Source organism: Urocampus carinirostris, chromosome 1 (genome assembly GCF_059441175.1).
Source record: "Urocampus carinirostris isolate Australia breed hairy pipefish chromosome 1, RoL_Ucar_1.0, whole genome shotgun sequence".
Lineage (NCBI taxonomy): Eukaryota > Metazoa > Chordata > Actinopteri > Syngnathiformes > Syngnathidae > Urocampus > Urocampus carinirostris.
In genome coordinates, this window is record NC_142349.1 from 21,404,320 (window position 1) to 21,416,530 (window position 12,211).

Consider the following 12,211-nt stretch of genomic DNA (forward strand, 5'->3'; position numbering starts at 1 on the left):
TGAATTATTACTATGAATTATTTTACATCTATATCAGGAACAGTTGCAAAATACGTAAGAAGAAAAAACTCAATTCTCTTGATAGTCCAGATTGTTTGACTATAAGTACCCTTTTTATTGTGTTTGGGGTCATGTCATGTTGGAACTTACCCCTTCTAACTTCAACGCAGAACTAGAACTGGAAGATCATTGATCAATGTGTCTCAAACAAATGTTTTTTTCACTTTGAAACTATTTTCTGCTTGGCTAATGCAGAAAAAAACTCGAACCAACAGAGAGAGAGATGTTTGACAAATCGTGTGAGTTTTAGCTTTCAAAGCCACCCCACTTTTGACTAATTGGGATCTATTTGTTAATTTCCACACAGTGAGGTCTTTCACAGCACACTAATGTAAGAATTATCAGTCTTAACAGTAAAATGAACAGTGCAGAGCTCACTTCAAAAGGTCTCCTTGTAACAATAAAGGCACAATTCCACTGAGTACATTAACATGCCTACAGCGGATGATCAGAGCAGCTAGCCTTGGAGCACAGTTGCTTCACTGTATCAAATGGTTGCATTTTCACACGTAGAGGGAGGAAAGTATAATGTCTACAACAAGTTCTTTTAAGTTTACTAACAGACGGTTCCTTTCATAGTGCCAAAGAGTAGCCTGCACTGTGCCACCACCACAAGAACATGTGGACCAGACCTTCATCCAAGACAGAATTAGCAGGACGGAGGTTTGACAGATTGAGTGTAAAATTCAACATTGCTTTCAAAAAATAACTGAACGAATACATAATTGAGTTATTTTGTTTCCTGTGCAGCTTGACTTGCTCCATGAAGAGGTCGTGTACACTGTCGTCAATCGAGTGGGGGTGCCATCATCAGAGCACGTGACGAGCGACCAAGAACTTTTTACCTACTTCTTGAAGGTATCTGAACAAACACACAATACATCTGGATGGCGCACTCTCGCTCTTTTTTAAAAAATGTAATTCTCAATTGTGACATCTATTGTTATGTCAGGCCGGGGGTCACACTCTTATTAAGTGAACACAGCGAGCAGCTTTCTTTCTATGAGTATACAGTCTGTTCAAACAAGAATTGTCACCCGAACAAAACTTCATGAACAACATTCTGTGGGTTTTTTTTCTATCTTTAAAAAGGTTTTTGATATGGGTGAGGAGGAGCATGACATTATATTCCAAAGAGTGCAAGGATCTAAGGTGAGTCCAGGTATCATTAATGTTCACTTTGTAAAGAAGAAGAAAAAAGAGCCTGTCTTTGTTGCAATTATTGTAGCCATGTAGTGTTTTTTTTTGCAGAGAGCCACTTTTTCCTTAAGAGCTTCTGTCTTGAAAGCAAAGAATCTACTGGCTAAAGATGCCAATGGTAAGACATTCCAATTTCAAAATCATCTTTCTAGCCAGGACTTTGTGCTACTCGAAAGCTTTTGAAGCACTTAGAAAAAAGGTTTTTGCCTCTGAGTTGCTGATGGCTTGCAATTCACATAGATTGATGCAGTTGATTGATTTTCAGGGAAATAAAGCTCATCAGTTTAAAATGCATTCTATAAAAGGGGACATACAAACCAGAACATGACTTAAGTTTGGATTTGTCCTTAGTGTATGGCCTCACACATCACAAAATAGGAAATAAAACATAGGAATTTGGTGCTTATGTTGACTTCAAAATATGGATGGGATCTCTAAGCATCCATTTTGTGGCTAGGCTACAGTGACCCCTATTGCATGTTGGGCATCCTGGAGGGCCAGAGCCCACGGGAGCCTGAAGAGAAGAAGGAGAGGAAGTTCAGCTTCAGGAAAAGGAAGGACAAGTTGGAGAAACGCTCTAGTACAAAGGAAGTGCTGCCAGCTAGATGTATCCAAGTGACCGAAGTGAAACCGGAGACCCTCAATCCTGTCTGGGATGAGCACTTTGTCTTGTGAGTTGGACATTCTGTAATAAGAAAGTCACTTGAAACATTTAAGAAATGCACTATGTGGGCATTTATTTTCCGTTTTTGTATTCACAGTGAAGTGGATGACGTCCACAATGATTTGTTACATTTGGACATATGGTAAGGTTTGGATGCCGATTGGAAATTAATTGATTACAGTTAAATCAAAATACATCATAGTTTCTAAACACTTTTACAGAATGTATCTAAAATTTGGGCTTTAGTTACGTGCATATAGAAAGCGTTTTGGGGAAATTAATAATTGCTTTTAACTTAATTAAATTACCTCTATTTACTTGGAGTTTATTATCTATTACACTTTTTTCAGTTGACCTTATTTCTTGGCACACCTACGCTAAACAGTAATATCTGCTCAGACCCATAAAGGGCCACTCTTTTTTGCCCTCCAGGGATCACGATGATGATGTATCAGTGGCTGAAGCCTGCAAAAAACTCAATGAAGTCAGTGGACTTCGAGGAATGGGAAGGTACTATTTTCATGAATACTGCATTGATTTAATGTATATAAAGCTATGTTCTGCTTAAGTTAAAACTATTCTAACTTGAAAGTTTCACTGTTTAAGAGTACAAAAATAATGGAATTCTTCCTATGATGTAAATAATGTTAAAATGAAAAGATTTTAATTAAAAAGTCTGTATTTTAGACTTCTTTCTTGACAATCGTTTTATGATGTATTTTATTTCATAGGTATTTTAAGCAGATTGCAAAATCGATGCGCGCCAATGGATCATCATCATCATCCTGCTCCGAGGAAAATGCAGACGATTTCTTGGGATGCATCAACATATCTTTAAATGTGAGAAAACGTCCGACATTTGGACATGAAGTAAAGCCCCTCCCTCTCTGCCCCTCACTTATGAGAACAATCCCACCCACCAGATTAGTGGTACAACTAGGCTTTAAAAAAATCCAGCCCGACCTGGGCCCGCTGGTATTAAAGCCAGCTCCAGCCCGAGCCTGACGAATTATAACAATAATAATAATAATAATGCATTTTATTTAAAAGCGCCTTTCAGGCCACCCAAGGACACTGTACAGACAATGAAAAAATACAATTTAAAAAAGTTGTGGGCAAAATAATAAATAAAAACAAGACATAAAATCATAAAAACATAGGAAATGGAGAAGCTATGTGTTGTAGGCAGTCCTGAACAGGTGTGTTTTTAGACGGGACTTAAAAGTGGAGAGAGGTGTGCAGTTTTGGAGGTCCGGAGGTAGATTGTTCCAAAGCTTTGGAGCAGCGCGACTGAAGGCGCTGGCTCCCATGGTGCTCAGGTGGGTAGGGGGCACTGACAGTCGGAGGGAGGACGAGGATCTGAGGGAGCGAGTGGGGACGTGCACCTCGAAAAGGTCGGACAGGTAAGGAGGGGCCAGGTTGTGAATGGCCATATATGTATATAGGATCAGTTTGTTGAATTAAGTGATTTGAGGGACCGTGCCTGAAGCAAAGCTGAATTTTCATATTTTATTTGTGAGGACTTGGGAGAAAAGGAGCTTTTCTTTCATATCCACCTGTCATTTGTCTTGTTTCATTTTTTTCCTTTTCTTTATGGAGGACCCGCGTGATGGAGTCCATACCCTTCTCTCGCAGCGCAGTCCTTGTCGGCGTGCTATTTTTTCTTTAAAGTCAGAGAGAAACACGCCTGGCTAGAATGTAATGATTGACATTTTAGACCTAATTTGGTCTAAAGAGCCAAAGATCAGGTTGCATTGTTGCAGTATATCATCATTACTCACCACTTTCTCCACCCTTGTTCCCTCGTGAATAATGATAACCACCCGACACAATTGGACTTTAACTTTTGCTGCTGTTTTATGTTTAATTTTATGGAACAATATCCGCACATTTTTACATTGGGTTATTTATTTGTTTGGGGTCTTATTTATTCTGTGGATTTTCTATTATCTTTTACTTATCAGATGAATGGATGCTCCAACAAAATTTGTCGGTCTTTTTGTCAATGACAATAACTATTCTGAATCTGAATCCAAACCCTTTCAAAACGCTTTAATCAACAACTTTGTTTTTTATCACTCTAACAGGAGATTCCTGTCGGAGGCTTCGACACATGGTTCAAACTGGAACCTCGCTCGAGCGCCTCTAAAGTGCAGGGTGAATGTCACTTGATACTGCAGCTGTTCACAAGCCAGGTGTGTTAGGCAACCCTGAAGATGCTTGGTTAATTACACGGATGAAAGTATTTACGCTTCTCTTTTGGACACAGAGAGACACAACGTTGTCGAAGAAAGAATCAAACGTGTCCATTCACAAGAAACTACTGAGTCAGATTGTAGATTATGAGCACACTCAAGTCAAGGTGAGTTTCCTACTTGGAGAGATGCTGTCATTGAGCTAAAATGCGAAAATAAATAGAGTTCCATGTAGCTGGCTGTGCAGAATTAACAGAAGAGGTGACATACGTGCATTCTGATCAATTTCAGGCGAGTGGAATATTTCGGATCCAATTTATGACGTCTAACACTCCCCAAGTCTAAGGCCCATTTATACTCGTGACGCAGGTGCCGGGGTGGACCTGCCGACGTATCGGCACATACACAATTCCCCATCAATCCCGCTAAATATGTGCTGCTGTTTTTGCTTCTAATAAGGTCTGTGACGCTACGGTTCGTCACAACTGTGGTGGTTGAGGTCGCAGTGTGTGTGTGTGTGTGTGTGTGTGTGTGTGTGTGTGTGTGTGTGTGTGTGTGTGTGGGTTGGGTGCGTGTGTGTTGGGTGGGTGTGACTGACTGTGTGTGACAGTGATATGTTCGTGTATGCTGTCAAACAAATAGGAGCGTGGGCGCACAAGTAAGTGGGTCCACCCAAAACAAACTATGAAGGACAGGTAGTATTTTAATGGCTCATTCTTTTGAGAAGAAATGCATCAATTAAAATCTGGATCTAAAAAGAGTCAGAAGAACGCAAAGAATTGCTGATCACTGGCGACTGCTCCGTGGAATGTTATCAGGTCCGGAAAGAGACTGGCGTAGTGTCAGGAGAGAAAACATAGGTCAGACCGCAGACCTTCATAAGCCAACCCTGCAGAGCCTGTATTTCACCAACGCCAGATCCATTTCCCATGAGATGGATGACCTGGAGCTACAACTCATGGTAAACCGCTATATTTGTGACAGTTGTATCCCCGAGGCTAGCGGGGAAGCTAGCTGGCTGCTCTCTACATCACTTTTCTTACACTATTGACTAATGACAACAAAGACCATTCATTTAAATGAAATTTTGTGGTCTGTGTTGTTTTTTTGTAGGCCTATAGTTGTTATTTTGTTACAATGGTACAGTCTCAGTCGGTAGACGTCTTCTCCATGTGAGTTTGACCCTTGTGGGCTTTTATGAAGGGGCATTGCTACTTTGCAAATGTTCATGTTTTGCAGGGGGTTAAATAAATGTTTCTGTATTGCGAGTATTGACTGTCGCGGGATAAAGGATTACTGTTTGTCTGTCTTTCGCAATGGGGTTCTAGTGGGGGCAAGCCCTGTCGGCAGAGGGAAACCCAGCAGCCCACGCAGGAGTATAAATGGGCCTTGACATCAATCTATCCATTGCTTAACATAATCTCAACAAGTGACCCTTCCAAACAACAAATCAAACTTTATTTTTAAACGCAAAATTACACTATACATTTGCTTGTTTAATTTCACACCAGATAGGTGGGAAACACTCCTTGTACCTAACTGTTTTACAAGCAGTTTATTTTCCACAAACATGTTCATTAATCTTTTAATGTTTTTTTTAGGCACAGTACACAAAAACAGCATCAATATTTAGTTAACAAAGGGAGACCATAAACTACTTGCACACAACAGCTGTATAATACATTACTATATGTTACTACAATATAATACATCATATTAATCTTCTTTAATATATTTATCCAAAATACGTATAGCATACGATTATTTCAATATTAATGGAAATAAGGGACAATTTTAAGGTCATCATGTTAATTGTTGAGTAAATGGATACCTTCTTTCTGATGGCAGAATAGCTTTTCAATGTTGCGCAGTAATCAACTTTGAAGGTATGGATTCCCCTGAGATAATGAGTGTCTGTTCTGTAGGAAAACAACTGCTGAATATTTTTTGGTAATTGGTGGTTACTTGCTTTTTACACTAAATATTTGGGATTGAGATTCACTATAACTTCAAATTGTAACATATTGGGCTCTATAAACAGTTTTGTATGTTCTTTATACCCAGTGTTATGGTAAATTCTAATAGCTTTCTTCTGTAATTTAGTGCTTTTATATTTATTTCCCCAAATCTCTATACAATAACTTAACACTTGGGGTTACAAAAAACTTACCTACACTCAAGGTATTTCGACCATGGAATGTCCACGCCTTTGGAGTGTTATAACTTTGTCGTTTTGATTTTTTTTGCTTTACTTCCAACCACTCAAAATGTTTAGGGGGGCCTTAGGAAAAGGTACATCTATGTTTTTTAATGACCTACCTAGGGTGGCTTTTTGATGCTTTTTCTTTGATAACCCATCAAAAAGAAGAAATAAGGAAAAATTCATCCAAGTTATAAATAAGGCAAACACAATGAACTACACATTATGTGAAAAGTTTTTGGTCAAATATATGTCTGCATCTACACATAACTGCAATGTTCTTTGCTAATTTGGATTGTATGCTATTTATATGGGGTTTTCAGCTGATATCAGAGCTAAAAAATCCCTCTGATAAACCTTTACCTTATTAAAGTTTTTGCTTTGAATATTACTTTTCTTTATTCTAAACTGAAACATAATATTTTGTAGCGCGAGCCGTACAATTGGAACGGGCAGGTCAGCCCCCCTGCTTGGACAGTGCTGACTCATCACGCTGTGCAGACGGACCTCACCCGTCTCCAACAGGCCATAATGTGAGTTTCCATTATTTGAACATGAAAATTAAACAGCAAGTAACATGCTAAAAGGTTGCCTTACCTGCGTCAGCCGCTGGCAGTGCTACAGTGGCCACCATCGTGCTCAGCGGGTGTGCTACTCTCTGCTACTGCGCCTCCTGAGAGCCATCGATACAGAGTGGGACCCTCCCTCTGTGAGAGGGGACCTGGTAGGTTCTCTGCCTGGGGGCACTTAGTTGAGTGTGTGGTAGGGGCCAAAGGGTCGTCATGTGAAAATGTTTACTAATATGGCTTGTCAGTGACATTAGTGAAGGACTTTTGGTTCGGACAAATATATCTCACAGCATAACTTAGGTGCCTTTTGTGTCCAGGAGAGGCAATTGTCAGACAGCTTCAGGCTGTACACAGAGCACTGCCTGTGCCTGATGAAGAACATGCGTCAGGTCTTCCCCTGCACCAGCGCCGCTGCCGTTACGCGCTACGAGCTCATGCTGAGGTAATGTCCCTGCTGCTGCATCGCCATCACATTACATCGCATCATGTGCAGTAGGCAGAAAACGTCTGACCTTTTCACAGTGAGAAAATTCTACTCTCACTAGACTGCTTCTTCAAGCAGAATCTTTTTTTGAAGCAGATCTAAATCAAGGTTAATAGATGGTTATTTCACAATATTAGCTCAAAGTTGCTAAGCTGCTGTTTCAGTATGTTACTTTAGGTAATAATTGGTAGTACATTCTAAAAGTGTGACTGTAGTGCATGTAGTGTCATCGATATGACACCGAGCTAAACCACTAAAAAAGGACAATGACCAAAGTGGACATGTAATTGAAACAATGCATTGAGACCGTGTGCCAATAAGTTCTCAAAAATAAGATCCATACACATTTTACATCCGTCCGAACTATTACAAGATATAGTCGTGTATACATCATCAAAACACTTTTGTAAACCTACGGCATTGCGTTGTTAATCTTAAACATGGATTAGGATGTATTGGACATGCAACAGTACTGTCAAACATTGTCTGAGTCTCTGTTTATGTCGAGCTGGTTAAACCGGAAATGACGCATGAAACGGGGAAGTAATATTATTTTACTACAATTTTCAACTTACAGCTCAAATAAACACATAATATTTATGTAGAAGACTTCCTAATGAACTTACATATGTTTTAGTCTGGTATTAGATTATAAACACAGTGACTTGTTTATTAAAGAAGCCCATTGCCATATGAGGAACACAGTCCGTATGCATTGAAACATTAGCATCCTCTTAATTCACCCATGGATAGTCGTAATGATGCAAATTGTATTACCAATAATTTGGCCATGTCAGGAGGCTGCCACAAACTATTTTATCACCAGAGAAAACAGAAATTATTTCAACAAAATACTATACAAACTTGTTTACGTACGGATACACAGTAAACCTATACACCTATACACACTAAAAGAGTTTTTTGACACACAGGGGAAGAGGTTGAGAGACTAAATGCACTATGCAAATCAGTGTTGTGGCACCATGGTTAAATGGTTTGATAACAGGATCATGTCTAATGCCATTTCATATGTCATTTGAACGACTGGTAGTGGTAATGTGTCGGCGCTCTCACCACCCCAATTCTGGTTTGATTCCCATTTCATACAATGTAAGGTCAGTGTCACCTATTAATGCAATGCATTGCACTATTTTGTGTGAGTGCGCCTTATAATCCGATGTGCCTTATAGTGCGAAAAATACAGTACAAGGAAGCTGTCAATTTTGTGACAAACACACTACAAGATGGACAAAAATCAGTTGACATCATGCAACAACTCCCAATATATCATATTTTTCACATTTTATGCAGTTTTTAGATTTTGGACACTGAACATCTTTACAAATTGTATAGTCTACTTTCACATGGAGCATTATGGAACTTGGAAATGCACCAGCAAGAGCTGCATTACTTAAAATTCTCTTGAATTCTGGATAAAAGAATTGTGAAGATTTTGTTTGCCCTGTATGGCATCTTCGCTGCTTAATTACACCTCACCCAGCTCACCCAAAGGAGCCTTAATTTGCGGCCCTGAGTCTAAATACTCCATACTATTAACAGATATCGCATGCAGCACAAGCTAAAATTGTTCGAATGCTACATGGTAAATTGCAAAATATTGTAACTCGCATCAGCTCTCCAGGCTTCCCAAGTTCCATGTTTAGATTTTCTTTCTGGCTAATAACAATGAACACAAGTTTGGTTAAGGGTAACTCAAATCATAAATATTTTGTACAGGATACATATAATATTATCTTAAATTAATGCTTTTCTCCCGCTACCAGGGGGATCGGCTACATGCAGAACATGCGGGCCTTTAAGACCGTCTGCCCACTTCGTAACGAGCTGCACTTGGACATCACTTCTGCCTTGAAGGTAAAAGTGTTGACAGTTCCGGAGTCATTTCAATGCCTCAAGTTGGATTTTAATAACCAACTACCGTACTTGAATTTGCTTTGCTTTTACAACAGAAAGGAACCGCTGAGTGGTACGAGAACCTGATTGCACACTACAAGCCAGAAGACGGGGTGCATGCACACTAAAGACTCAAAATATTTTGTAGAGTATATGGTTTTCAATAATCACAATATTCATGTGTCTCACTTAGTTATTGGAAGAACACCTGAAAAAACTGGTAGTGGTGGTGGACGCCGTCTGCACAGATCTGCAGAGAGCACAGAATATCTACAACAAACTTTTCTACAGGTGGACCAAAGTCGGAACTTTATGGTTACATTTATTTTTATTAATATTTCTCTCCTGGGATGCAGTGCAGTCAAAGTTGATTTCTTCAGCATGACCTACCGACAGCTAGAGAAGCTGGTAAGTTTTGTTTTTCACCAACCGCTTCCTCACCACATGGTTTATCAATTTTCCAACCAAATTCTAATACTATAACTGACTCAGATGTTGTTTTATTAAAATAAAGCCCAGTTTAATTTCATACTGTATAAGTCTTTGGGGTATGTCTGTATTGTAAAGCACACTATTTCATACTGGGTCCGTGCAAAACATGTCCATTTGCCATTAAGCTTTGCACTGACTTCCTCCGTCATTCTGTGCAGTAAGTTTTCTAATCAAGTCACGCAAACTACTTGAACAAACTAATAAAATGTGTTTTTATCACCCGCCAGCAAAACGAGTATCTGTTTGGTTTGTGTTTCTGTCCACCCAAAAAGGGGGAAGGAGTTTAGATATGAACACCATCTTTCACAGGCAGTCAGATTGGTTACCCTAGAGGTGACAAATGCTCAAAAAGCTGACTCGGCACTTTTGGTTTTGTTGTCTCTGCATTTTTTTTCTCCAAAGTAGAGCAAAAGGATTACTGAACAGCTAATTTTTAACTTGCAGTCCCCAGTTTCTTTTGATTTCTCCTTGGATTCTTTGCATCTTGAAGTGAATCGCTTTCGAACAATATACTTGTTGACAATTACATATGTGGGATGTTTGCACACCCATTTGAAGACTGTAATCTCCATCTAGACTCAGACTTACTCTTTGAGTGTTCCATTCTTATGTGTCATTGAACCTGCCAAAAGAGAAATGCCACCCAAAAATGATTTTGCGTGTCAAGGCGGGTGCCGCTCTAATGGCGCACAATTATTTTAGTTACTGTATTTGTGTTTTTAATTTACAGGTGGCAGATGACGTGAACCTAGGCATGGAAAGGCTTTCCGGAACTCTTGAACAAGAAAATTCCAGGTTGACACAGACAATGGGAGAGACCGTCTTTGAGCTTTTTGTTTCCCTCAAGAGCCTAAAGGGCTTCCGAGAGTTCCTTCCTCTTAAGTGCGTAATGGCTGCAACACACTTAATTAACTATAGCTTGTGTCTATTGATTTTATCAAGTATCCTTTCATCACTCCTTGTGTTTTCTTTGTCGTCCTCAGAGATGCAAAGATGCTGGCCTTGACGGGATTCCACAACTGGTTCAAGTCATCCATTCACAAGTTCCTCGAAATTGTGCACGAAAGATCGTGCGACAGGATCTGCAAAGCAGTGGAGAAGGACAAGGTACGACGCCCTGCCTCAGATTTGCTGCTGTGTCCTTTGGTGCTGTAACCATGGAGATAACGCTCCACATCATCCGCTGCACTGGGATGACATTTGGTGATTGTTTACCTAAATTGTTTTCATTTTTGCTGGCATTCTAGAACAAACATTTAATGATTTTTCTCTAAATTAATCGTCACAATTTTTAAAAGGTTTGACAGGGAATTAATGGTAATGGTGACTAAATTTGAATTGCCATCTATTTGAAGTGTATAATGCACAATATTATAAATTTAGTTGATAGGCAAAAAAAGGACGGAATAAATCAGGTTGTAAATTAATGCGAGTCTCTATAACATATCTTAAATACAAAAACGTTAAAGGTGGGGTGCATCGTATTTGATGTCCTCAAAAGGCTTTAGAGTTAAATATTTTCTCTATTATGAATGGGTTGACAATACCCAATATATTTGAAAAAGCTCCCATGCTTTTTTTCACCGGGACTATCTGCTTTTATCATACCTTTAGCAAAACTGTTCCGACGTTAACATCTTAGGTAGGAGGAATGGGGGAAACAGAGTAGTGGTGGAGACTGACATCATGTGTATCCCCTAGTTTTTTGTCAGTTTAGCGTGCGTTGAGTACAGTCCAAACACCAACCAAGTTTTTTTAAACAGCAACCACAGAAGACTTTACTGGGGAGGAGGGGATGTGGGTTTGGGACTGCAGAGGAGAAGGTCTTCAGAGGGATAATTGTGAGGGAAATTAGAGAAAGGGTGTTGGGTTGAAGAAAAACCTTGAAGGGAAGATTTGAGACTACTCTTAAGGAAGATGGCTTGGATGGACGATCGCTGGACCAAGACGCTCCTGGTGAGGCAGCTGAAACTGTAAAGGGAGGAAATTGAAGAAGGACTTCGTGGGAGGCGTAGCTTGTTGTTCATGTAGGTGAAAGTCTTCAGGAATCAAAACTGTTAAGGAAAGCGAGGTGGGAGCCTGGTGTAGCAGAGGTGTCTTTTTGAAAACCCCCGGGGAGAGGAAAAGCGAGGGGCACTGGAAATTGGGGCAAAGCTGTCATCTTTTGGGGAAAAGAACGATACAATAATATCATTTATATGACATATTGTTGGACATATTTATACCAATTCATCAAACAAAAAGCACCTTTTAAAAAAATTGATGCTGAATCCAATGGGAGTGATTATTTAAAGGTGGGCTGGGTGGTTTGAGGTGTCCTTAGACAGTTTAAAATTAAACATTTTCTCTTTTAAAAATGTGTTAACAAGGCCAAACTGAGTTCAAAGAGCCTTTATATATATATATATATATATATATATATATATATATATA

The 12,211-nt window shown here is 39.5% G+C and overlaps 1 protein-coding gene across 2 annotated transcripts in view; it reads left to right on the forward strand.

The window, feature by feature from the left end:
- baiap3 (BAI1 associated protein 3) overlaps positions 1-12,211 on the forward strand; it is a 45,611-nt gene that overhangs the window by 11,803 nt on the left and 21,597 nt on the right. The window contains exons 3-21 of one of the 2 annotated variants that reach the window (XM_088329894.1): positions 640-723; positions 811-918; positions 1,153-1,212; positions 1,297-1,378; positions 1,718-1,931; positions 2,022-2,066; positions 2,357-2,434; positions 2,656-2,764; positions 4,012-4,119; positions 4,194-4,286; positions 6,749-6,852; positions 6,926-7,043; positions 7,206-7,330; positions 9,157-9,247; positions 9,343-9,399; positions 9,480-9,577; positions 9,643-9,694; positions 10,509-10,660; positions 10,762-10,885. In XM_088329894.1, coding sequence (XP_088186020.1) covers positions 640-723; positions 811-918; positions 1,153-1,212; positions 1,297-1,378; positions 1,718-1,931; positions 2,022-2,066; positions 2,357-2,434; positions 2,656-2,764; positions 4,012-4,119; positions 4,194-4,286; positions 6,749-6,852; positions 6,926-7,043; positions 7,206-7,330; positions 9,157-9,247; positions 9,343-9,399; positions 9,480-9,577; positions 9,643-9,694; positions 10,509-10,660; positions 10,762-10,885 — 1,902 coding nt within the window. The remainder of the gene's footprint in view (positions 1-639; positions 724-810; positions 919-1,152; positions 1,213-1,296; positions 1,379-1,717; positions 1,932-2,021; positions 2,067-2,356; positions 2,435-2,655; positions 2,765-4,011; positions 4,120-4,193; positions 4,287-6,748; positions 6,853-6,925; positions 7,044-7,205; positions 7,331-9,156; positions 9,248-9,342; positions 9,400-9,479; positions 9,578-9,642; positions 9,695-10,508; positions 10,661-10,761; positions 10,886-12,211) is intronic. The other variant, XM_088329902.1, reaches the window with a different exon arrangement.